The 27,900-nt window shown below is 34.2% G+C and overlaps 4 protein-coding genes across 4 annotated transcripts; 1 reads left to right on the forward strand and 3 right to left on the reverse strand.

The window, feature by feature from the left end:
* Positions 1-315: 315 nt before the first annotated feature.
* Positions 316-1,744, reverse strand: LOC105762226 (uncharacterized). Its single transcript, XM_052625290.1, has 2 exons — positions 1,004-1,744; positions 316-864 (listed from the first exon to the last, which is right to left on the reverse strand). The coding sequence occupies exons 1-2, from the start codon at positions 1,742-1,744 to the stop codon at positions 316-318; spliced, it is 1,290 nt and encodes a 429-aa protein (XP_052481250.1).
* A 180-nt stretch (positions 1,745-1,924) lies between these two features.
* Positions 1,925-3,339, reverse strand: LOC128035517 (uncharacterized). The gene is made up of 3 exons (XM_052625291.1): positions 2,800-3,339; positions 2,379-2,701; positions 1,925-2,129 (listed from the first exon to the last, which is right to left on the reverse strand). The coding sequence occupies exons 1-3, from the start codon at positions 3,337-3,339 to the stop codon at positions 1,925-1,927; spliced, it is 1,068 nt and encodes a 355-aa protein (XP_052481251.1).
* Positions 3,340-5,432: 2,093 nt separating this feature from the next.
* Positions 5,433-7,958, forward strand: LOC105762500 (uncharacterized). Its single transcript, XM_012580275.2, has 3 exons — positions 5,433-5,448; positions 6,913-7,287; positions 7,388-7,958. Exons 1-3 carry the CDS (start codon positions 5,433-5,435, stop codon positions 7,465-7,467), a joined length of 471 nt encoding a protein of 156 aa, XP_012435729.2. The 3' UTR covers positions 7,468-7,958.
* Positions 7,959-18,789: 10,831 nt separating this feature from the next.
* LOC105762501 (protein PLANT CADMIUM RESISTANCE 7) lies at positions 18,790-23,006 on the reverse strand. The gene is made up of 4 exons (XM_012580276.2): positions 22,581-23,006; positions 22,394-22,465; positions 22,124-22,318; positions 18,790-18,960 (listed from the first exon to the last, which is right to left on the reverse strand). The coding sequence occupies exons 1-4, from the start codon at positions 22,957-22,959 to the stop codon at positions 18,887-18,889; spliced, it is 720 nt and encodes a 239-aa protein (XP_012435730.1). The 5' UTR covers positions 22,960-23,006; the 3' UTR covers positions 18,790-18,886.
* Positions 23,007-27,900: the final 4,894 nt, after the last annotated feature.

Below are 27,900 nucleotides of genomic sequence, written 5' to 3' on the forward strand. Positions count from 1 at the left end.
CACTGCTTTGTTGTCCTTGTAAGAGAAAGGAGCAGGTACTTCGATTATCAAACTTGGTTTCACTTCTCGACTAACCTCTTCCTTCTTCGCCTCGTAATAAATCACCAAAGGTCTATCGACGCTATAAGGGGAAGCCATCAATTGATTATCAGAGGCACATATTTCTCCTTCTTCGGCCCCCTCCACTCTATCAAAGACCTTGACCTCTTTGTTGTCCATTATGTCCTGAAGTAATTTTCTAAATTCCCTGCAAGATTGGATGTCATGCCCTTGGACGCCATGAAAATCACAGAAACTCTGGTCTTTTGTACTTTGTTATTTGAGAATCTTACTAGGCGGGCAAAGCAAGCCATTTTCAATCATCATCTCCCACACCTTTCGCAAAGGTGTCCTTACTTCGGCAACATGAACTTTGGCTCGCCAATTGTCTTCATTTGTCACCGCATTTACATTGCCACTAGTATGGTTAGGAAGAGGATTTCTCGTCACATTGCTAACACCATCGAATCGCAGAACACCAGTATCGATGAGACCTTGAACCCTCCTTTTAAAGACAAGGCAGTTTTCTGTAGAATGCCCCTGATTTCCAGCGTGATACATGCAATTAGCGTTAGGATCATACCACTTCAGAAATGGAGGCTTCAGGGGTGCCATGTAATGTGGGGAAATTAATTGTTTTTCCAACAGCTTCGGGTATAACTCTCCATATGATACAGGAATTCGAGTAAACTGAGGTCTTTCAGGATTGAGTCTTGCTGGTCTTTGTTCATTTTTGGGTTGGCTTTGTGCAGGCATGGTGTTTGGCGGGAACACGGTGAATGGCCTTTGGTTATTCACAGCATAAACAGGGTAAGACGGAGGTGCCTGGTAGTAAGGACCTTGAGGAAGAAAGTAGAAGTTTGAAGGTGGGCGGTAATGAGGTCGTGATTGGGCGGAGTACGAAATGGGAGCACAGTGGCTCTCGGTTCCAACCATATGGGCCTCTGCCTCCTTTTTCTTTTACAGTACCGCCTCTTGAACTCTCGGGGCTTTCCATTCTCCCACTCTTGACGGTGTTTTCGATAAGTTCCCCGGATATTATAATATCCGCAAAGTCCTTTGTGGCGCTTCCTACCAATTTATCGTAAAATGGCGCTTTGGTAGTATTAATGAAGAGGACTGTTATCTCTGTCTTAGTTAACGGAGGCTCTACCTGAGCCGAGATATCCCTCCATCTTTGTGCATATTGCCGAAAAGTCTCTGTCGGCTTCTTTTCCATCATTTGTAAAGTTAGTCGATCAGGCACCATATCCGATACATGCCTATATTGCTCACAGAATGCTGAAGCCAAATCCTTCCATGATCGGATTCTCTCTCTACTGAGTTGATTATACCATCGAAGGGCTGAGCCAACCAAACTATCTTGAAAGCAATGCACCAACAATTTATCATCGTTTACATAACCAGTTATCTTTCGGTAAAACATGATCAGATGCGCCTTTGGACATCTTGTTCCGTCATACTTCTCAAAATCAGGTGCCTTAAATTTTGGGGGTAGGACCAAATCAGGTACCAAACTGAGCTCTTTGGCACTCAAAGCAGAGAAAACTTCAGCGCCTTCTACTGCCTTGATCCTCTCCTCCAGGATCCTATACTTATCCTGAGCGTTATTGTCATCAATTCTCAGCCTTGCTACTTCTACAGGATCATCTAGGTCTGGAATAATTGGATCTGAAGGATTAGCCCTAGGGTTCGATACAAACATTCCTTGTCCTAAATGAGCAGATGGAGCAGGATGTTGTTCCAGGCCTGTAGGTTCCCTTTAGGGGTATCCTCTTCGCATTGCGTGGACATGAGGTGGAGTAAATCCTGGGGGATAAAGTGGGTCTTGATTAACTCTTGATTGAGGCGGCTCTACGACATCAGGGCTCTGCATAGGTCCCTTTCATTTGACCAAGGCCGTCATCATTTCCATCATTTTGGCCATTTGATCCCTTTGCTCTAGCGATTCCTCTCGAGATCTCACCATCAAATCTCTTGCCTCTTGCTGCGACTTGGCCAGTTGCTCCTGCAACTCTCTTTGGTTTCTTTCCATCCTTTCCATCCTTTCATTGAGTTCGGCATCCATAGTTCTAGCTCTTAAGCGCGTCCTATAGGAGTGACGTGATTCCAGACTCATAGTGTGGTAACTGTGGATTAGATGGTTTTAACCTTAGCGAATGATTAGGGAGATATGAGCATGTAATGAATGAATGAATAAATAATTGATGAATGTTAATCATGCGTAAATATGCAAAAATAGGTGTTGATTCCAAAATGGCCCCATACTTGGGCGTTTCATTTATCAAAAGAGTCTATTACAAAAAGTTTTGCCATATTAGTTTTACAGTTACACAAACTTCTTAGCCACATCGCATTGCTTCTTTATACGTTCCAGGAACTCCGATATGCTTGATCTTTGGCTTGGAGGGTATTGGCAACTGAGAACTTCCGCTTCATCTGACAAATGTACTACATGCGCAGCCGCCCTACGAATTTCATTGATCAAATTGCCGATATGCATATCCTTTTCTTGGAGGGCTCTTTTATAGGCGCGAACATCTCTGTCATGCTGGCCATTCTTCTCTTCTAAAGCTCTCAAGAGGTCATCCAAATGTTGCTGATGAGCTTGCAGTGTACTTTCTAGACTTCGAATTTTTCCTTTTAGCTCTTGATGCTCAGACTGACTAGCCGTTAGTTCTCTGATCCACAGCCAGATTCAACGTTCTTCTTCCTCAACTCTATCATAGTACATGCAGCTTTTTCTTCTTCTTTTTTCACCTTGGCTTTCCAGAATTCCATCCCACCTTTGATATTGCTTAATTCCTCCTTCCATTCTGCTGATGCTTTGCCCAATCCACTATTTCTTATAGTGCCCCTTAATTTCTTGTTTTCCAAATGAAGGTCCCTTAAATCCTTTCTTGTAACTTCAACCTCTTTTTGGACTTTTTCGGTTCTGGATTTTTCAATTTCGACATCAATCTTCAGCTGGTAGTTCTCCTCTTGGAGAGAACTAATATCTTGCAACAGTTTGGCTTTTTCACGTTCAAATTTATGTTTTGCAATTTCTAACTCGGATGGGATTTTTTCTAAGAACGGATTCTGGCAAGCTTCATCAATCGATGGGGTTACTTGACTCTTCACTCGTCGTTGCCTCCATAGGTCATAGTCTACAGTGATAGTATCAGCATAGAGAGCTAATTCCATTAGGTAGATTTGCCTCAAAGAATTCAAAGTATCTCGAACCTTTTTCATGTAACCCTCACCCATAAAGGCAAACTTCGATTGTGCCAATCCATGAGAATCGGTACAAACCGTCATGGTTTAACCTGTCTTTGAACCAACAATGGAGCATATCCAACTCCTCCCCATAATCCTAGTAAAGGCACCCAGTCTTGGTTTCCACACTTGTATAACAAGACAGATGGACGAATCCAAGGTGCTCTCCAAGTTATATCTTTGACACGGAGGTTCTGAAAAATCGAGACCCAATGTTGTTCAGTGACATCCTTCGGCCAATCTTTTTCAAGGTGTGCTTCCAACGGGGCGAATGTCTTTGAAAACATATGGAAAGGCGTGCGCTCCACTTTCCAAAAATGGCTAAAGATCCAAACATTCAAGAATCGAAAGATCCGATAAAACGTCCTTCCCCTTTTCTCCTACAAGCATTTAGAGATCTAAAAGTCTCAGTCAAGATGGTTGGGACCGGGTTGACTCTTTGCCCCAGTTTTTCGAAGAAATCCACAACCGCAACTTTAATATGCCCAAGAACCTTCGGGAAGACGACCAGTCCGTAAACAGCCAAGGCAAATAAATCCACTCTTTTTAACACATCTGGATGATTCTGAACTAACTCCCGCAGAGAAAACCATGGGACACAACTGACTTCATTCTTTTTCTTTATTTGTTTTTCAGCCCATGTATCAGTCATCCCCGTCAACTTCATTAGCTTTTTCTTGAAGGTCATTGGTTTAGGCTCCTTCACATATATCTTGTTGAGTTGCACATTATCGATGTGAAACAAAGCGGCATACTCTTCTATGGTCAGAGTCATATCTTCCTGATTGAAAGTGAAACAATGATAGGCTGGGTCCCAGAATCGAACCATGGCTTGGATCAACTGCTCGTTCACATCGATTGCTATCAAGTGAGCTATATCCCCATACTTTTCAGTGAATATGCTTCTAGTATTTGAGTCCCACTGCTTCCAAATCCTAGTCAAGTCTTCGAGATCATTCTGACGAGCATTCAAAGTCACACTCTCAAGAAGATCAGAGGTGTATCCTTCTTTCAAACTGTCCCCTTTCACTTTTTGAGTTCTCAAAGACCAATCTCGGACTACAGCATTTTTCTCGATTACTCGTGTAATTGACTCCTCCATCAGAAACCCGTTTTTGGCAACCAATATTTAACCAACACCTTCCTAATGAGATGTCTACGATGCATGATGAAAAATAAGATGAAAACAAATAACCTTGGTTAGAGATCACAATGATGTAAATGTAAGAAAGAAGAAAAAATAAATACTATGGAAAATTTAACGAATTAAGCTATTCAATCATGCGATTTGGAGGAACAGACCCACATTTTCTTTTTTTGCCCCAGCATGCTTTACAAAAACCTACCCTACATACTATCAGACAATCTACCCGACCCAATTTATTAAATAAACTCAATTCATTTGCAAATAAGTGTAAATGTAAAAGAAATAAAAGGTAGGAGGCGTTTCTCCCCTGTACTTATTTTGGTGACTATTCAACGGACAGAGGTTCGGCATGGCTCTAATTGGATGGCTCGTACGGTTCACTACATGTGGTTCTGGTTCTAGAAAGGTACTCGAATTGTCCATACTGTCACCTACTAAGGTAAGTACGGAGCCTTGGTTATCGCCCATCATGGGCTTGCGAGTTCAATTCGAGGGATTACATTTACTTATGCCTATGCGGAGGGACGAGTTAACTCACGAAAGCATAAGTCATATGTAACCCGGAAGTATTTCACTAGCCTGTGCGGAGGGACGAGTTAACTCACGAAGGCGTAGCGTTTACTTCCACTTAAACGGACGGAGCCCGGGTAGAGAGCTCATGTTATGCAAGAATGCAAGTGCACGGTGTGTGGGGAGAAACTCGCAAACCTTTTTATTATTTTTTTTATTTTTACTAAAAAAAACAAATTAAAAACAGTAAAACATAGAGCTAAAAAAAACAGAAAAATAGAACAAGTTAGAAATATATTAATTTAAAAAACGAATGTCGATGCATGACTTTTCAAAACAAAATTCAAGGATCACGATTAAAAATTAATTTGAACAAGAAAATTTGAAAATTTTGACAACACGCGTTTAACATCAGACTCGACTCTCGAAGAAAAATCCCCAGCGGAGTCGCCAGCTGTACCGACCTAAAAATTTAGCGATGGGCGCTAGTCGAAGTGATTATTGAAAATTTGAAAATTGAATCTCGATTTTATTTGAAAAAGGAGTCGCCACCGATCTTTTTTCTAGGTGTGATCGGACACCTACAAAATCCTCCTTTTTTAGAAAACTTTATTTTTAAACTTTTCTAAAAAGAGGTAATTTTAGGTCTGCGTGAAAATTAGAGAAAATTAGGGTTCGGGAGTCGGTTACGCGCGAGGAAGGTATTAGCACCCTCGCGACGCCCAAAATTGGTATCTCGTTAAACGCGTGTTGTCTTCATTTTCAAAAATACGAGTTCAATTTAATATTAGTCGTGATCCGATTAAAGCACGAGAATTTTAAAGCACAACAACTTTTTTTTTTTTTTGAAAACACAAATTTTTTTTTAAATACAAGCATTTTAGAAACACGAAACTCTTTTTTTTTTTTTAAAAACGAAAATTTTGAAACACGAGATTTTTTTAGGAAACACAAATTTTCTTTTTGAAACACGAAAATTTTAAAACACAATTTTTTTGAAAATATAATATTTTGATAAAATCTGAAACACGAGGATTTTTTTGAAACACGAAAATTTATGAAACACGGTCAATTTTTTTGAAAACACGAAAATTTTTGAAAGACAAGATTTTTTTGAAAACACGGAAATTTATGAAACACGGAATTTTTTTTGAAAACAAGAAAATTTTCGAAATACGAGACTTTTGAAAACAAGGAAAATTTTTTGAAAACACGACAATTTTTGAAACACCGGAATTTTGAAAACACGAAGATTTTTGAAACACTAAAATTTTTTGAAAACACGGAAACACGAAAATTCATCAAATACGGGAATTTTTTTTGAAAACACGATAACATCAAAAAAAAATTCACGAGAGTTTTTTTGAAACACGAAAATTTTTTTTGAAACATGAAAATTTATGAAACACGGAATTTTGTTGTAAACAAGAAAATTTTTGAAATACGAGACTTTTGAAAATAAGGAAAATTTTTTATTCACGAGAATTTTTGAAACACGAAGATTTTTTGAAAACACGGAAATTTTGAAAACATGAATTTTTTTTGAAACACGGGAGATTTTATTATTATTATTTTGAAACACGAGAAATTTTGAAAGCATGAAAACTTTTGGAACTCGATTATTTTTTTTTAAAAAGTACCGTATTTGACACGAATCAATGATATCCACCCCTACATGGCGATGAAACCATCGAATTAGTGTTAAATCGATTCAACTTAATATTTAATCGTGATTCTATTGAAACACGAGAACCCTATTTTTTTAAAAAATATTTTTTGAAATTTTCTATTTTAAGAAGGGCACTCCGAATTTAACAAAAATCGATGATATTCACCCAACATAGCGATGAAATCAACGATTTAATGTTAAATTGGCTGGTCGCCTTATGCACAATATTTTTGGGCCTTTTCTTTTTTTCTATTTTTTTGTGTTGGGCTGCTGTTACTGGGCTGCCAAGGAACTGGGCCGAACCTGCTGGGCTGGAGCTACTGGGCTGGAGCTGCTGGACTACTGCACTGGGCCAAATCTGCTGCTACTGGATTGGGCTGCTCTGGGCCTGGCCTGCTGCCTGGCTGCTGGAGTGGCCTGCTGCCTGGCTGTTGGGTTGTTCTGCTGCGCATGGGCTGGCCTGCTGGTGGTCAGCTGCTGGTGGCCTACCAAAAAATGGCCTGCTGTTTTTATTTTTATTTTTTCTTTCTTATTCTCTCTTTTTCTTTTTTTCTCTCTTCTTCTTCTCTTAACTTTCTTTTTTTCTCCTTCGGCAGCACTCCCCTTTTTATCGCCGGTGACGTCTCTCCACCTGGTGCGACGGCCGGCGGTGGCGTGCACGGAGGTCTCCTCTTCCCCTCCCTTTTTCCCTTTTCCTTTTTCTTCTTTGCTTTTCTTTTTTTTTCTTTTGCTTGCTGTTTTCTTTTTGTTGCTTTTCTTTGTAGGCGTTGACGGTGGTGGTGGTGTCACGGTGGCGGTTCGGCGACGGCGATGGTTGCGGGAGGAGGCTTTGGGCCGGATTTGAGAGCTCTTTTTTTTGAAATTTCTTTGCTCTTTTTTTCTTTTCTTGGTTGCCCAAAAAAAAATCCCCCTCTTTCTCTCATATTCCTCTTTTTAAATCCATCAATTTTTGTTTCTTTCTCTTTGTTTTCAGGTGGCAGAGGAGGAGGGAGGCCATGCATTGGGGTGGCAGGCGTGGCGAGCGGGGCACGCAAGAATGCTGGTTGGGGGCAGTCTTGTCATGCCCAGAAGGACTAAATTGTAACGGGTGCAAAGTTTCTGGGGTAAAAGTACAATTTTGGCAAAAATACGGGGTTAAAATGTAATTTTTGAAAAATTAGGGGGCTAAAACGTAAATTAGGAAAGTTTAGGGGTAGAAATGTAAATTTGAGAAAGTTTAGGGGTTGAAATGTAATTTAGAAAAGTTCAGGGGCCCAAAAATGTAATTTATATTTTTTTGTATTTTTTCAAAATTTCATTATGACTATTTTATTAATATTTAAAAAAATTTAAAAATGGGCTAAAATAATTCCAAAATTAAATCTTAATGGGCCCGATCATTGGGCCCATACGAGACCAGCCCGGCCCGAAATCCAACCCGGGCAAAATTCAGTGATTACAAATGCCATGACTCATTTTTTAACGTCTTCCATAAGAATGATATAGCAGTTGAGTTATAGTATGCAATCCTTGTTGAGAAATACTTTTATTATAAATTGTACAACAAATCCATGGATTTATGTTATTGATGTTGTTGGTGTTAGTGAACAAAATTTCTACACCTTTTAAGTTTTCGCAATCATACAAAAACTATCTCCCTCGAGGAGTAATTATAAAATATTTGAAACACAAGAAAAGTTTCATCAAATTGCATGGGATGTTTATTTTTAGTAAATTCATCCATACTTTCTTGGGCTAACATATTACGTTGTTGATTTATTTTAAGTTGATACATACATAATTTTTCCTCAAAATTATAGATAATTTTTAAAATTATATAATTTTTAAAATTATATAATTATATAATTACAATTCATATTACGTGGCCTAAGAAATTATGATATAATTATACTATGTCAGTTAAAACCGTTTAGAGAATTACAGTTTATGTGTAATTATTACTTTTTTTATTCAATTTCTATGTAGTAATCTAATTACAGTTCTTAATAATATAATAATATTTGTGATATATACTATTTAAGTAAAATGAGGAAAAACAAAACAAAACAAAAGCAGGGTCAACCAGAAAATCATTTTAGAAATTTCCTTTTCAGATTAAACTATAAAGTTTTCATTTACCGAATTTTAAATTTTACGACATCATTGATTAACTTAAAATTTATAATTAAAAAAAAACTTTTTATTTTGCAGGGTTCATTGCCCTCGGGGTTGAACGAGAAAAACTAATAAATTGAAAATCGATCGAAATTAAGGCATTTTTACAGTTTAAAGAATATACTTTAAAAAAACTGTGATTATTTAAACAAAATTGAATTTTATTTGTAAATTTAATTTTAATTTTAGGATGTAAAATAACTATTATATATTTACTTGAAAAGATTTTAATCATAAAAACCGAAATCAAACAAATAAAAAGAAAAATAAAGATGGAAGCAAATCCAACTCCCTTAGCAGGGTCCTTTTAGACTGCTTACATTGTACACAAAAGTGGGATAATATTTTTAAAAACAATCATGGTGTGGAACCACCATTTCTCATTCACAATAAAATCCCATTCTTCAATTTCTTATAAATATACGTGAATCATTTGAAGCTGTTACTTTCTCAAAATTTATGCATTATTATCATGATAAAAATTAGTAGAAAACTGGGTCAAACTTTGTAATATCGAAAATTTTGATATTGGATCGAATGAGCAGGGTAGGAGTTAGAGGGTTATTAATTAATAGTTTTATTAAGGTATTAATTAGAGAATTTAGTAATTAACGCCTATGGGTGAAATTATAAGGGATTAATGTGAGAATATTAGGAAGTATAACTTGAAGAGTTAAAGGTCCTTAAGCTGAAAATAAACCAAGCCTATTTTTGCAATTATTTCTTTTTCAAAATGTGATTTTGAGGAACGGTTTTCTTGTTCCATCTCCACAATAGTTGTATCAAAATCTCTAGAAGTTTCTCTCAACATCTCTTTCTCTTTTAACTTCAAAACTTGCTTTCCGTTAATGCAAAGGTGAGTTTATTTTTCATTTAAATCACATATTAAACAAAGATTTCTATATCAAGATTTTTGAAGCAATTTCTCTTTTTTCTTCTTCTTTTCTTTCTTTTCTTTGCAGTTGAGGTTAGATTTGGGTGGAGTAAAATTTATTTTTATTTTTATTATCAATCTCTGATCTGTATAGCAAGGTTAAGTGTTTTCTAACATCCATTCCTGATTCTTGATCCTTGATTTTTTTTATTTTTATCTTCATTTTGAGCATTTTCCAAGTTAGAGAGCTTTAATTCTTGCGTTTCTTGTTATTTTGGATTAATTTTGGTTAGAAATAAGTCTAGAAAGGAGTGAGTTAACTAATGATCAAGTTAGAATAGAGTTTGATTAAAAGTTTCTTGAATTAACATAAATGTTTCTAAGGTTAGATTTTGTTGGAAAAATTAGTTTGGAAAACTGCGTTTTTAGGCAGTCTTAGCAGAAGTTTAAAATTGTTTTAAAATCTATCCATCATATTTATAATAAGAAACTCTAAATTGAATTATTATTTGAGCTTTGTGTGAGGTAACTTAAGTTGTTTCCGACTTTCTACCGAATGATATTTTTTATTATTTTTAATTTTAAATTGTTTTGAGTGTGGTGTCAAACAAAATGAATCGAACACACAAAATAAAAACTTTTATTAACTTTCGTGGAAAAGTTAATTCCTCTTTATGGAAAACAAAACATTGAGCTTTTCGAAAATAGAATTTATTCTTATAAATGAATTAGTACTATTTTCTAACAAAATAACAATTTTCTTTGATTGTGTAATTAGGTCATTTCATAATTCTTATTTATAAGAAAATAATATAAGAGTTTTACTTGAACATTGAGTAATTAAATAATAATATTTTAATAGAAAAATACAGTATTCCACTACATGTGAAATACATGAGGGCGACGACAATCCTAAGGGGTACTAGTGTCACGGGGCTAGACCTTTCGTCTCGCAAACCGTGCGGCCTTAGGCGATCCGTTCGCTCCAAACTCGCCCAAGTCAGCCTTAACTCGATGAGGATTCTTTAGGAACTCCTCCAAGGCACCAATTGAACAGCGGAAGCGATTTTATGTCAAAAGAAGCTAAGCAAAAGAACAACAGAAAGAGCGCTCGCAAAGTGTTTGAGTAAATGCTCTCTACTTCTCTTATTCACAAAGAATAATGAAACAATTCAGGAGTGAGTACAAATGAGGGGGAGGCTCTCTATTTATAGTTGAGCTCCCCCAAAACCGACGGTCAAGATACAATTACATCGACGGATGAGATTTAACCATATCCCTTAATTTTAGGGATTTACAAGATAAGCCTTATCAAATCTAATCTAATCTTTACAAGATATGATTCCCTCTATCTTCTAAGATTAGTTACCATATTAGCCTAAGTTGCCATCTCTTCACTATCGGGCCAACCAGGCTTCAATCTGACAGGCTTCTCCAATATCTCTTTGAATCGGGCCAGTTCTTGTGGGCCAAATGATCCCCACCTGAGCAACAGACCTTCATTGGATGCATTTGGTGCGCTGGTCACGGGCTTTGAACTGCGGCCCGTGACATTCTCCCCCACCCATTCTCGCAACGTCCTCGTTGCGACTTCCGAATGGCACTGACTTGATTCACCCGGTCTCGTCTCGACACCTTAGCCTTTCCCTTCTTTCGGGACTCTTGCCTCGGCTTACGTCGCTTCTTAACTCGAGCCGTCCTACTCGCTGCATTTACTCTGGTCAACTGTCCCACATGCATCGCTTCCTTTTTCTTGAAGTCTGATGCACCACCCACCTCTCCCATAGGTGGAAGCCTTGTCGATGACTCGGCCAACTCTGACGCTTCACTCAACTTGAGCCTCATTGGTCCCAGCTTCACTGTTTTCATCGCAACTCTTTCCTCTAAGTCCGATGACAAACTCACCTCTTCCTTGGGTGGAAGCCCCTCCGATGACTCACCAAGCTCAGACGTTGCCTTTCTTTTGACTCCGGCTTGCTTTGGACAGTTCCGCAACTCATGCGGACCACGGCACAAGAAGCACTTTACTTGCTTCCTTTTGCTCCTCTTTGCCCTCTTGGCTTCGGCTTTTCCCTTGCTCGAACCAAGCTTCTTGGGCTCCTTGTCTGCTCCATCGTTCCCCTTGATGACAGACTTCCTTGGACACTTCCGCAACCTATGCGGACCATGACACAAGAAGCACTCCACTGGCTTCTTCTCGCTTTTGGCCTCCTTGGCTTCGACACCCCTTGCGCTCGAACCAAGTACCAAGGCCTTTTCCACCGGCTTCTTCTTAAGCGCAGATTTCCTCGGACATTTCTTTAACATGTGTGGACCGTCACAAAGAAAGCATTTCAGCTTGTCCCTTTTCCTCTTGGGTTTCTTCTTCCCAACTCGTGGTTTCCCATTACCACCATTGTCGCCGTTGCCATTGCCATCAACTCTATCTTCCTTGTGATCCCTTTCACATACGCCCCTTTCCTCGGACTTGGAAGACCCAAGCTTGTCTTTCCCTAGACCAAGCTTGACCACGGCCTCAACTACCGTCATGGCTTCCGACAGCTTTTGGACACCTCTTTGTTCCACCTCCTGTCTGACCCACGGCTTCAATCCCTTTTGAAAAGCAAGCAATGCCTCTCTTTCGGTCACCTCTGAAACTTGGAGCATGAGTTCCTTGAACTCTCGAACATACTCCCCCACTGTGCCCCGTTGCATTATCCCTTGTAACTTTACCCGAGCTTCTTCCTCGGCAAACTCTGGGTAAAACTGTCCCTTCAATTCGCATTGGAACTCTTGCCACGTCCCAATCTCACCATGCCTTTTATCTGTGGTCCTACCTCGCCACCATAAAAGCGCAATGTCAGTAAGAAACATTGAAGCAGTGTTTACCTTAACCGCATCTTCCACGATGCCTTTGGCACGGAAGTAGTTTTCCATCCTCCACAAGAAATTGTCCACATCACATGCAGACCTTGTCCCCACAAACTCTTTCGGCTTTGGGACATCCTTATTACTGAGTGCTGCATTTGCCACTCCTTTCCCCACGGCTGCTTGACACAAGGCCAGCTCTCCCTCGAGCTCATCTATTCTTGTGCTCAAAGCCCTCGTCGTGGCCACTGTTTCCTCCTTCAAAGCCATCATCATGGCCTCGAGAGCATCATTCCTGTCCGACAGCTTATCCATGTGTGAATTAAACAACTCGTTTACCTTATCCATGGTGGAACCGAGAGACATCTTTACATAGTCTCTAGATTGCTCCTCCCAGTTTGCTATGCGATCCTCGAGCCCATCGAGTGCCTCCTTTACATCCTCCATGGAACCCTCGAGTTTTTCCACACGTTCCTCTACTGCCGATATTGTCTCCCTCAAAGACTTCCTTGCCCACCTTTGTTCGAACTCTTCTTTCGACATCCCAACGGTGCCTTTGAACCAACAACTCAGGTATCACTTGGTTCAAAACTTGGCTCGGATACCACTTGGTTTGAACCTGGCTCGAATATCTCCTTGGTTCGAACCTTGCTCGGATACCACTTGTCACGGGGCTAGACCTTTCGTCTCGCAAACCGTGCGGCCTTAGGCGATCCGTTCGCTCCAAACTCGCCCAAGTCAGCCTTAACTCGATGAGGATTCTTTAGGAACTCCTCCAAGGCACCAATTGAACAGCGGAAGTGATTTTATGCCAAAAGAAGCTAAGCAAAAGAACAACAGAAAGAGCGCTCGCAAAGTGTTTGAGTAAATGCTCTCTACTTCTCTTATTCACAAAGAATAATGAAACAATTCAGGAGTGAGTACAAATGAGGGGGAGGCTCTCTATTTATAGTTGAGCTCCCCCAAAACCGACGGTCAAGATACAATTACATCGACGGATGAGATTTAACCATATCCCTTAATTTTAGGGATTTACAAGATAAGCCTTATCAAATCTAATCTAATCTTTACAAGATATGATTCCCTCTATCTTCTAAGATTAGTTACCATATTAGCCTAAGTTGCCATCTCTTCACTATCGGGCCAACCAAGGCTTCAATCTGACAAAGCTTCTCCAATATCTCTTTGAATCGGGCCAGTTCTTGTGGGCCAAATGATCCCCACCTGAGCAACAGACCTTCATTGGATGCATTTGGTGCGCTGGTCACGGGCTTTGAACTGCGGCCCGTGACACTAGGGCTTATTGCCCCTTATTTTATAAGATGAGCTCTCGGGACCGTTTTATGTATTAGGAATAATTATGTGTTATCTAGAATTTTAATCAACACTTATAATTTATCCAACTCAATAACTTTTTTTATTTTTTAAAATATTATTTATTTAATTTATTCAATTAAATTATTTTTTAATCTAATTATAATTCTATTAAATTTATAACAACTTTACCATATTAAAATATATAAAAATATATTTAATTTCCCATTCAATAAAACTATTTATTAACACTTATTACATTTTATAGCTTAGGCGGGATATTAACACTTGATAAAAGTAATATTTATTTAACGCACTTGTTTTATGTTTTTTATTTTAGTTAGAACATCATATAACATTGTCAACGAGGCATTCACTCAATGGTAATATTAAAGTTCTAGAAATTTTGATTTTTATTTAATTTTTTTACATGATTTTTTTTTCAATACCATGTAACTTTTTGTATCTTACCTATTTAACTGATAGTTTGGACGACAACCAGCTTATTTTTTATATCTAAATTACACATAGCAACATATCTTGGAGATTGGTTTGGATTTGGATCAAAGCAATCAACTTTCCAAATTTAGTGGATCAAATCGAATCAGGCAAAACTTGAAAGTATATCTTGAAAATTCAAAACTTATCCCGAGCTGATTTAAGATATTCTTTATGCTTATTCTCTTCCTAGTTTCATGAGAAGATTTGTTGTGGTTGATATAGTATGTAAGCAACTCTAGATTCTTTATCAATTAAGGAGACTTGTATAGGTGAAAGTGATATACTAAACTAAGAGTACTTATTCTTGTTCATTAAGGAACACTGATTTTGAGTGCATTGATTTAAAAAATCAAGTCTGTTACTTGGTTAAAGTTTTAAGTTTTCAGGGGAAAACTTAGAAAAGAGTTGTCTAGATTTTAGGTACAAAAGTGAGGAGTCTAATCTAGTGAATAATAGAAGTTGTAATCACTTGTTGTACGAGTTACTAAGATAGTGAATTATCTCTTTGGGCAAGGCCCCGCATATGTAAAGAGATTGAGCTGCGCAAACATATCGATTGTTCATTGTTTCTCTGTCTTGTTCATATTCAGTGCCTAAAGTAGTCGGCACTAATCGCTAGCATTGTTTTTGGCACAGATCACTAGCATTGCTTCTAGTATTACTCATGTTTTGCTTGCAAATATCGTTTTAAGAACTTTCAAATTTAATTTTCTAAATATTTTATGAGAAAACATATATTGTAATATATTATAAAAAATCATACACTATAATATACTATTTTTATTAAAATTTGAAAAAGTGTGCAATATGAAATATTTCTTGAAAAGAAAGTGGAATTATAATTTTTTTTGGTATTTTTCATAGTCGTTTTATTTTTTATGTTAAAGGTTTCTAGTTGTCCTTATTAATAATGTAACACCCCTAACCCCTTAACCCGTATCCGTCGTTGGAATAGGGTTACAGAGCATTACCAAAATATATAAATCAAATACGGACATTTCAGATTATTTAACAATCATGTCAGAAATTATTCAATAAGTCCCTTATATGAGCCATCGATGCCCAAAACATACATTAGAAACCAGTCGGGACTAAACCAAATACTCAAAGAATTTTTCGTTAAATTTCAAAATTTTTCCTAGGTGCAAGGGTCACACGCCCGTGTGGTCAGGCCGTGTGGGCATTCGAAATAGGGCACATGGCCCTGCCCCAGCCCGTGCCCATACTCGTGTAACTCTCTGACTTAGGTCACACGACCAAGTCACATGCCTGTGTGTTAGGTCGTGTGTAGGTGTAGAGTCACACGGCCAAGCCACACTTCCGTGTGTCAAGCCGTGTGATCAATTCTGAGCATTCTGTTTTGAAATGTTTAAGATGCAAAGGACATACGGCCAAAACACACGCCTGTACACGGCTGAGACACACACATGTGTGGACGAAATAAGGTCATTTCCAAGTCATATTTCTCACCCATTTGGTCTTCCACCTACACTAACATTTTAACACATTCAAAAGCCAATCCAAAATATTTAAACTAACCAAAATCAAGACATAGACATGTCATATTTCCTCATTTCTCATCATTCAAATTTACCATATTAATGAAAATACCTATTTGCGTAATTATACCAACTATACTATCTCATCTCATACATCAATATGCCTATAACTTATCCATCACTCAACCACATCAACCACAACAAACATGAAGAAGCCACATAAATATATACTTAACAAAAGTATGTCCAACTCAAGTCATTCCAATGGCTATTTATAACCAAAACACCTATTTGTCATCAATGGCCCAATTAAACATATACATGCCATTATGCTAAAATTTAGTTCGTTACATATACCAAAATGAGCCAAAAGATAGTGTGATGATGCTCCGACCAGCTTCCAACCACTTCGAGCTTTCGAATTTTTATAAAATAGGAAAAATAATACAGGGTAAGCATATTATGCTTAGTAAGTTCGTATAACGTGAAATTAACTTATCATTCATTTATATTTAAAGTAAGCATGCAAAATTTCATCCAAAGAAAATTTGGCAATTTGCCTAAACACATATAATCTCAAGAAACATGTTAGTCATGTAATTCATGTGAATATCAAGAAACAAGGATGAGCTCATCAATATTCAATTTCAACATACATGTATTTATCACTTCAAGTGTCCATAAACATTTACATATTTTATCTTTGTATTTCAAGTATTTCTCATAGAAATTCATCTTGAATTCATATTATCTCACATCGGAACTTTACCCGTTGAATCATTTAAAATATCGATGGATACAAGGGTAGTACACATGAAGTGTACGAAATTGAAATCCGCAAATTCATGTTTAGGGGTGCTCATTTGGGCACATAATTGGGAAGCCCTCTCTCGAGCCATATAATAAGGAAGCTCTGGAGAGCCATTAGCGGGAAGCTTATCCGAGCTGTATAACGAGAAACTCATAAGAGCCATAATTGGGAAGCTCATACGAGCCAATAATGGGTAGCTCCGAAGAGCTATTAACGGGAAGCTCTATATAGCCATATATCGGGAAGTTCAAGCGAGCCATATCAGGAAGCTCCGGAGAGTCATTAATCAAGAAGCTCACAAAGAGCCTTTAATCGGGAAGCTCACGAATAGCCATATAACGGGACGCTCATAAGAGTTGTGGTGTGTCTACAACACATGCAGAATCACAACCGATCGGGATGCTCCGAAGAGCTATTAATGGGAAGCTCGCAAGAACCATATAACGGGAAGCTCAAGAGGGCTAATAAAGGAATGCTCTTTTGAGCTATGGTGTGTCCGCAACATATGCAGGACCACAACCACTACGAAAAATCATGTATCCATCGAATTTCATTTATTCAAACGGGACTTAACATTTATCGAGCTTTGTCGGATATGCAATTAATTTCATATATATAACATTTATACAATTCAAATATACAACATTCAATTCAAACATATAAATATACAAAATTTAGTTACATGAACTTACATTGACAAGTGTTCGTTGATTTGTTGTCTACTAATCCGACACTTTCTCTTTTCCTCGATCTAATTCCGTATTTTGTCTATTCGATTCTATACGAGTAAATTTAACTCAATTTAATACAATTCATATTCAATTCAATTCATATCTTAGGCAAAATTACCATTTTTCCCATATACTTTTAATTAATGACGATTTCGTCTCTAGGCTCGGATAATGAAATTCATGCAATTTAATCCTTATTCCAAGCCTAGCCGATTTTTACATGTAACATTTGCAGCCCATGTAATTCATAAAATTGAGAATTTTTTCATAAATTTTACATCTTCACAATTTAGTCCCTAAATCACAATTTCATCAAAATTCACTTTACAAAAGTTGTTTATCTATCAACAACCTTTTATTTTCTACCATAAATTTTATAATTCATACATACTCATCCATGGAAAAATCCTAGTACTTTGATAACTTTGCAAATTAATCCCCGAGATAGCTAAATTATGTTATTACGATTTCGGAAATATAAAAATTTCTAAAAACGGGACAAGATTACTTACCCAATTAAGCCAAGTAAGCTTGCTGGAGTTCTCGTCTCTTAGCTAGGGTTTCCATGTATTTAATTTTGGGAAAGATGATATAGATGATGATATTTTCTTTTATTTTATTATTTATCATCTTTATTTTTCATCTTTCCAATTTTTTCATTTTCTTTATTTAATTTTCCATGGATGAGTCATCATACTTATCTACTAATGCCTCTTAATGGTCTATTTGCCATATAAGGACCTCCAATTTTGAATTCCATAGCTATTTGATACTTATAGCTACTAGAACTCAACTTTTGCATTTTATGCAATTTGGTCCTTTTATCAATTAAACATGTAATCGGTAAAATTTTCTTAACAAAATTTTTATACGATATTCCTATCATACGGTAGACTATAAAATAAATTTTAAAATGATTTTTTTACAGGTTCGGATTTGTGGTCCTGAAACCACTATTTCGATTTCACTAAAAACGGGTTATTACAAATAATATTGTCTCTAAGGTTCGAACCCTATTTTCCCTTTAAAAATACAATGTACCTTACCACTGTAGCCAACAATTATTTATTGAAATTACAAATTTTAAGTAATAAATAAAACATATATTTGATCAAAAATATATATATATATATATATATATATATCAATTTTCAACAATTAAATATTTTAATATAGTCATTTCAAGAAATGATGGTATGAAAGAATTACTCTATACTAATACATGTCGCTTTCATTCAAATCATAATAATCACATTAAAAATTAACTATTATACATGAAGTATTGAATTAATTTTAAGATTTAATTATTACATGTAATGTATAATAAATAGTTTACTTTTCTTTTAAAATTATAATTACTTGATATAATTTGAATGAAAGTTACATATAACGTAACTGTTTTACATAATTTTATTTCAAAATACTCCAAATAATGTTCATCTCTTCTCTGTTCTTTTAAAATTTAATTGATAGAACTTAAATATATTGTAATCATCTCGATTCAAACCACTTGAAAAGCAATGTAAGCTCATTTAGTTCATCATCTGATTCCTTGGCGGAACCATCATGGTTGCAGTTTGTTGTTTACTCAAATTTCCATGGTATCCTGTTAATAGAAAGAAGAAAAAAGTCATTATATATGGATACAAATTTAAGTTAGCATTTGATATATTAGTATTATAATTTTTTTTAATTCTACAAGTAGAGTTAGAAAAATTATTATTTGTCCTACAAATAATTTACTTGTAGAGTTTTTACTACAATCAACTCTCTCAGTCTTATTTTTCTGTCAAGATTTTATCTGTTATAGAGAGACAGTTGCTATACACCTGTTTCAGAGAGATAATTGTTGAAAAACTACCATAAAATTCATATCGTGAATTTTCATCAAATAAAGGAAGTGAAAATTATTTTCAGAAAAGAAAGAAAGTGAGAATCATATCAACAAAATTAAAATATGTATAGCAAGTGCATGCATTATTGCTTTTATGCATCTTTATTTTATATTCATTCACAAGATTAATTATAATGTTCATAAAACTAACAGTTAAACTAATTATTACGAATTATCTACCTTTCAAAAAAATTAGTATGAATTATCAAATTAAATTAATTAATTAATCATGAGTTATTAAATTCAAGTAATAGATTTATAAGTTTATAACGTTCCAAATTCATAGTTGAATATTTATTTAAGGAACTTAATGATTTATTGAATTGATATTTTAATTTCGACCATTGAAGATTATTTTCATTTAATAAAAATATAATTAATAGGTTTTTATGTAAAATTTAAACATTTTATTGAAATAATAGTTTAATCAATATCATTTTATTTAATAATTCATAATTAATAGGCTTACTTATATGAAATAGTTATAATTTTACTTAAAATTTTAGATAATATGTTGTTATAAAGAACTAATTTAATAAATAATGTACTTTATAACTATGGATGTCGTCGTTATAAATGAAAAGCTAATATAGAGGGTTAAAATAAAATAAAAAAATTGGTTCTACTAGAAACTTGACGCGAGTGACTGTTATAAAGAAGACTGACGGTATACTTTAATTTTCCTACAAATAATTTTTCTAATATTTTTATTTTTATTTTTTATTTTTACTTTACCCGATAATCGATTATTTACTGAAACTTTTAACTTCACTTGTATTGTACTAAATAATTTTCTTACAAATATTACATGTAATTGTGTGTGTTGTGTCTTTATGTTTTAAACTAGATCTATTCAAGAGTTATCCGCTTAAAGTTTGAGTTGATATTTGAGAAGGTTTAAATAAAAATATTAAGTTTGGAAAATGAAAATGAACCTATATTCAAGTTAGGCTTGACTTGCGTAGCATGCCCTATTTTAATATCATACAATGACCCAATCTGAACCCATTCTAACTCGGCACATAAACACATCTTTTTTATTTGGTGAATTATAAGAGGAGGGTAAAGCCCTAACAGCAATGTAACTAGAGCAACTCGAACCTAGGTCACATATGGGGTGGTAAACACATCTATTTTAAACATATAAGTATATGTATAAATATAACATTAATTATAAAATAACTCAAAATTTTAATTTTATATGTATATGTATATTAATTATTAATTTGAATGATACGTGCTATGATATAATAAATTATAATATAAAAATTAATTTAATAATTATATGAACACAAAATTTTATAAAGTTAAATTATGAATAATATAAAATTTCTAAATTTTAACATCAATTATATAATATTTATCTATTTTAAATTTTTTTGTTTACATATAAATATTCAAAATATATTATAATATTTTATAATAAAATTTAAAAGTTTTGGTATTTTCCATGTTTGTTTTAATGTTCATGTTCGGGGTTCGTGATTGTCTCTCCTTATAATATTGTCTCTAAAATTCGAACATGTGTCTCCCTTAAAAATGCAACTAGGTATATAAAGTTGATGTATTTATAAAAATGTATAATTTTACTTAATTACTAAGTTATATAAATTCTTACAATTGTGATTATGAAATCTATTATTATCTTCTATTATCATTTTTTTGTTTGTTATACATCATTTATTATTATTTATCACTAATATTTTTACTCTTGTATTCTAAATTATTTATTATTACCTTATCAATTTAATACAAAGTGTTGTTTTTTTATATATATAATTAGGAGAGAGGAATAGAATTATTTGAGATATAAAATGTTATTAATTACTATTTTAATATTATATAATATTAATTTATAATTATTTATTTTAAAACTATTAATATGTTGTTAGCCATTTATTTTGTATGTAATTTTCTACTAATAAATTTTCAAACTTAAAACATTTAAGTTAGAAAACTAATTCAAGTTGACATATTTGTAAATTTTAATTTAAATACAAGAAACTTAAGAAATTAACCTACCAAATATCATATTATAAAGTTTAAAGGATAATTATATTGTGGTATCATAAAAATTGTGATACGTTATATTTTATTGGTAAAAGAACTTATTCAATCCCTTTTAATTTTGAAATTAAGAAAATTGGTCCCTCTCAAAAAATTAAAGCAATTTAGTCCCTATCAATTTCGAAAGTGAAATTGAACATAATTTAGATTGGTATAATAATAAATTCAGCCCTCAAAATTTACACATTCATCAATTTGATCATAATTTAACAAAGGCTAAATTTGTTACTATCCCACAACATAAGTATGGCATACTTAATTGTGCTTAATTACTCACATTGAAATGGAGAGAGATTGAAGAGATGTTTTACCTATTTTATTCTTATACTATCAATAATGTTGTTAGCTACTATTATCTTATTAACCACTTATTACTATTTATCAATAATCAATTAATATATTATTACACAATTATTTACCTTTTATTATGAATAAATTATGGTAATAGGATGAGACTTTGACTGGATCACTAAACTATCAAACTTATCAATTTAGGTATTGATACTAATAATTGGATGCCATACGCACGTTAGATGAGAAATTTTTGTATTTCATAATTTGATCTCTAGCTTCTTTTAGTATTCATTATCAACATGATTTTTATAATTGGCTTAGATGTAAACCAGTGTAAAGGAAACTAAAATTCCATGCAAGAATAATTGGTAAAAATGATTTGCATGGAAGGAGTAAAAATGTGAATGGAAATAAGATCTTCCCTTAGCATTTATTTTATTTTTAGGATATAAAATTGTAAATAAATAGATTGCGTGAAGTAGGTGGTGTTGGATTATGAAGTAAGAATCAATACCAAGTGCAGGGTTGATCCCTCGGTTGTTGAGTTCTCGATATTCTTGACAGAGAGCACATGGTTCAAATATGGAGTGGATAATCCGATCAGAGGCAGGGGCCTCTATCAACCCAAACCGCTGCCGCAGCTTTTTACGATGAGGGCCAGATACAAAACATGGCGCCACCGCATAAACAATTCCACTTGTCGCACAATCTGCATTCCTTAATTATTAGCCAACAAGTGGTTCAAAAATAAATTAAGATACCAAAGTTTAATCAATATGATTACTTGTGTGCCCGTTGTCAAGGACATCTGCTATCTGCCCAAAAGTCACACAAGGGAATAACGCAGTGATGAGAGCTGCATGCAACCAAACCACTAGAAATTAAACCTTAATTTATATTAACAAAATCCTGGTAAAAAAGTGTTTTGACATGAATGAATGATAATGTGATGTAAATACCAAGAAACTCACCGTTGGTTGGATCTTCCATGCAATCAAAGAGACCGGTGGTCCAGGACCCGGTGGGAACCGCTTTCATTTGAGGCGAAGGCATTGGCAGATGCTGCACGGACTTTCCAATGGGTGCATTGCTTTGCAATGAGCCGTTTCTGGGAATAACAATATGAGCGAGGTGCTGGTTTTGTGGCAGCGCCGCAGCCACTGGACTGCTTGTCTGGTATGGTGGAACCTGTGCAACATTAACATTATTTTGAGGCTGAGGATAAACTATGAAAGCTTGCTGCGGCTGTGTTTGTAGTTGTGGCGGTGGTGCGCAAGAATAATAGGCGGCTTGAGGCTGAGGAGAAGGATATGAGAATTGAGAATGGGAGTCCATGGGTAATCTTCCCATTTTCCACTTGGTTAGTCTAAAGTTCAAGGTTGTCTTTGGGGGGATTGGTGTGTTTCTAAATTATAGGAGACCTGCAAATTGAATTCATGGCTTGGTTGACTAAAGGCTTAATCAAGTTAGTTGACTGTGTAAAACCCTGCTGGCTTGTTAGCTAGCTTAAGTTAGGTGATCTCGTAAATGGATTCAAGTTAAATTATACTAAAAAAATGCACCTTGACTTTAAGAGGAGCTTAGCTAGAAATGGAAATTTGAAATCAACAATAATATGCTTAATTAATTAACCTTCTTAGCCATTTAAAATTTTACCAAATTTATACTGATTTTACACTCTTGGGTAAAATTCAATTTGCATCATCCTTATATGCAGGATATTTTGGGTTGAAAAACCCTGTACCATCTTCCAATAAAAAAACCCACATGCATACACCTTACTATATTCAGTGTCCACATACATTTCTATTCCTCACTTCATTTTTACTTTCAATGTATAAATTTCATGTTTCTCTACTTCTTTATTTACTTTTACTTCATATGCCTTGTGTTCCAACTTATTTTTGTAATTTAATAAATTAAAATTCATAGGACCTTTTCCTTCAACATCAGACATTAATCAAAGGAAAGAGGATTCTATACTTTTTCTTATCAATGATAAAAATAAAAATTTGAAAAATAGAAGAAGCATTTTTATTGTATTAAAATTTTGATATACATTATTTTAAAAGTTGGTTTTTTTATCAATTTTAATATATTAAATGTGATTAACAAATCTATACTTTATTTCAAGATACAACAATACTTACTTTTTTTAATTTTAATAAATTCTCTCATTTTTACAACTAAAATTTCTAACATATTTCTATTTTGTAAAATAAATCATATATATTTATATATTTTCTATCTTTTGTAATTTTTATATTTTTAAATTTTTTTCTAGATGATGACATCATCATGGCAACGGCACATGGAGCTGGTAATTTATGATTGGTTAGATATTACCCAAAAAATCAAACCGGAAACATCTAATAACTTTAGAGATTAAGCCATATACCTTAAAACCAAAAGTGTGCACTAAACCAAACCGGGAACATCATGCGACTATTGTTAATTTCATGCTTATACCAATTAAGAATGAAAACATAGGACAATTTTTTTTAAAAAAACTATAGTATTACTTTTAATAATTAGATATTTTAAAAGATATTGATTCCCTTTGTCCCATTTGAAAGGCTATAAGTAAACTATGTTCCTAAATAACTGCAAAAATCCCGTTGTTGTTATTTACCCTTAATATATTAAATTAAAACAACATATTTTCTTTTATACTTTTTTAAATTATAATCTCATTTAATGCAAAAACTTCAACTGTTTTAAGCCAATGCATCCGGCTGGAGGCATTGACTGCAATATTTATTGCTCATGGCTGAAGTCAATGACAATAAAAAAGAGCTCAAGTTGGTGCACAATCTCTACATCCTACGATTCCCCCTTTCATGATAAACAATGGCCGCATCTATTTTTTACTTAATAAAATTGAGGTTCAGTGTCTCTGCTCTTCGATCTAATGTTAATCAATTTTCCACCAACCTCATCCGTGCCCATAATATATAGCTGAGTATGCTACATTTATAATATTGTGATGCTGTTTCATTTGTGCCGTCTAGTTCCCGTCTACATCTTTTGGATTGATGTTTGGTTACAATGTTGTTGGTGCTTGTATAAAATTTGAGCCTTGGTTGGTTAAAATTCAGCCCTCTTTACTTTTTCAATTTTTAAATTATTGTTCAATTATTATTGCCATTCATAGTTTCTGACAAAATTTATCAATTTAACATGTTTATTTTATATCAATCCTATGTCACGTCAAATTTGAACAGATTTAATTACAATTTTAAAGATTGAATTGAGATTTTTAAATTAAAAAAAAAAACTTAATTTTTAACCTTTTGAAATACAGAAACTAAATTTTAAATTTTATCGGAGTATAAGGACTAACTCCTTGGTTGAATTAGAAAATTCATTTATTGACTAGAAAATGATTGCATGAAATGAATATTAAAACCGACCTTTGAGGACTCTTTCTAAATATAAGATGTAGTAACAAGTAAGGTCATGCAAATTCTTCGCATTACCTCAGGAGGCTCTCGAACTCTAAAGAATGTTTTCTTATATAGCCTAATCAAGGTCACTTAATTCCATCCACATTAACCCTAAACACGAATTGCTTTCACATCCTTCAAAATTAATTCCAACACCCAAGTCTACTAATAATAATAATAATAATAATAATTAAAGAGGCTTTCCTCAATAGGGTCTAATTGATAATTAAGGCGTTCCGAAGCATCATTTGGAGGTGAAGTTTGGAAGCAGGCAACGCTGATCAATTTTCAGGCCAAGGAAAAAGTTGAAGGTATGAATATTAATTTAAATGCAGCAGATTCCAGTAATTAGTATTTGCAAATAATCTCAAATGTGAGATTCATCAATTCACTAATATATGTCTCGGTTCAAAATTAGGCAACTCCTTCCTTTATCTTCAATAAAAAAAACCTATTGATAAACCAATTAGTGGGTAAATTATAGTAATAAATTATTAATTATCATGGTATTAATAAATTTATCCCTTAATATTTATATTTTTAATTTGATTTTTATTATTTTTGAGTTTAATTTTGCCTTCAACATTTTAAAAGAATTAAATTCTGTTGTTAGTCTCTATTGCAAAAGCTGTGGGTTTAGTCCATCTACTTTAATTCGATCAATTTTAATACTTCTACATTTTGAATTGATCTCTGTATTTTTCAATTTTAAAATTTTAGTCTTAACTTAAACAATAGTAGTTAAATTCATTTGATTAATTCCAATTACTAGTCATATACTATGCATACAATTGTGAATTTAGTCTATATTATCTAATTAAATCATCCCAAGCTCCTATACTTTTCAAATTTTGAAATTTCAATCTTGACACAAAGGACAATCATTAATCCATTAATTGTAATTTTAGTGAATAATATGTGAAAAACTGACATGGCATCACACATATGATAATATTTTTCCACATTAGATTTTGGAAACAATATAATTTAATGAATTTAACTATTATCATTTGGAGAGGACTGAAATTTTAAAATTTGAGAAGTACAAGGACTAAAATGACCAAATTAAAATATAGAGACTAAATCCACAACTTTTGTAAGGTACAAAGAGTAATAGTAGAATTTAACCATTTTAAGAAAAGAAAGAATTTGACTATCAATCTTTCGAAAAGAGCCGAATTGCTTTTTGGACCAAAAACACAGGCTAAAATATTAAATTTTGGGTTATATACAGTATAGTATCTAAACTATATCTCATTTCTTAGTGTGGTACTTATGATTTTTTTTCATTCTCAATTTGATACCTATAGAATCAATTTACCAACCAATTTATCCCAAACAGTCACATAAATCCAACGTGGCACTAATGAATCAGCCTGTATTTGACACGTGTCAACATTTAAAAATAAATAAATAAACCGTGTCATTTTATAATTCCATGTAACATTGCATGTGGATTTTCTTTACCAAAATATGGAAATAACATTAAATAAAAAATATAAATAACATTTTATTAAGATAAAAATCAAAACTTTCTCTTCAAAATTATCAAACTTTCTTGAAAGCCAAACACCCTTTCTTCACAAATTTCGTAAAAATTTCATGAATTCTCAAACCAAAAAACGAAATCCACTTGTTCCTTTCCGCTTCATTTTCATTTTATCTTTCTTCTGCTTTGTTTTATTGGGTTTTCTTTATTTTATTTTCACTTTGTTATTGAGTTTCAAAAAGAAAAAAATGACGTGAGAAGAAGAAGAAATTCCACAGAAAAGATAGAAAAGAAAGAAAGCTTAGAGAAGAAAGAAGACTGAGAAATTAGTTCTGAAATTCCATAACCAACAACCAGCATTGATTGGTGCTTAAAAATGGAAAATAACAACCATCTGACAAGCCTTAGGATAAAACGCGCCGTTTCACTAAACGATTTCCCCTCCCCAAAACATAGCGTTTTCATTAATTTTAGCAAATCTAAAATGTAGCATTTCACAAGCAAGAATTAAACTAACAAAATTAACAGAAATAAAATAAAAGACACCCTTGCTCCTACTATATTGATGTTCGACCCCTGCCAACTTTTATACCATAACAAATACTCCCCACCTAAAGCAAATCCTTGTCCTTAGAGATCAAAAGAAGGATATTGCTGCTAAAAGTTTGTCCAAACCTCCCAAATCGAGTCCTCTGAAAAGGTGTCTGCCCATTCCACTAACACTTCAGTGCTGGCCTGATTGCCCTTTTTGGTCATCCTTCTTTCAAGAATTCTCATTGGTTCCTTCAACAATGATCCATCTATAACAACAAGAGGTAGTGGTTGTTCCAATGTGCTTTTTCAACTGTGAGACATGAAAGGTAGAATGAATGCAAGCCCCTTCATGAAATCTCAATCTGTAAGCCACTTGTCCAACCTTTGCTTCCACTAGATAAGGTCCAAAGTACCTTGGAGAAAGCTTTTAATTTCTCAATTTCCTCAATGAATGTTGTCTGTAAGGTTGAAGTCTTAGATACACCAAATCCCCCACCTAAAACACTCTATCTAACCTTCTCTTGTTTGCCAATTGCTTCACTATTTCTCATGCTCTCTTCAAATGAAACCTAAGTAGCTTCCTGAATTCCTCCCTATGTTAGAGACTTCTGTCAACCTTAGCTACCAACGATGAGCCTACTAAATAAGGCAAATGAACTGGAAAGTCATGTCCATATAAAGTTGCATTGGGAGTGGTGTTAATAGCTAAATGATAAGTGGTGTTATACCACCATTCTGCAAAAAGTAACTAGTTAGCTCATTCAGTAAGTTTATCTCTTATCATACATCTTAGATAACCTTTTAAACACTTTTTCAAAACTT

This window comes from Gossypium raimondii, chromosome 12, assembly GCF_025698545.1.
Source record: "Gossypium raimondii isolate GPD5lz chromosome 12, ASM2569854v1, whole genome shotgun sequence".
Classification (NCBI taxonomy): Eukaryota; Viridiplantae; Streptophyta; class Magnoliopsida; order Malvales; family Malvaceae; genus Gossypium; species Gossypium raimondii.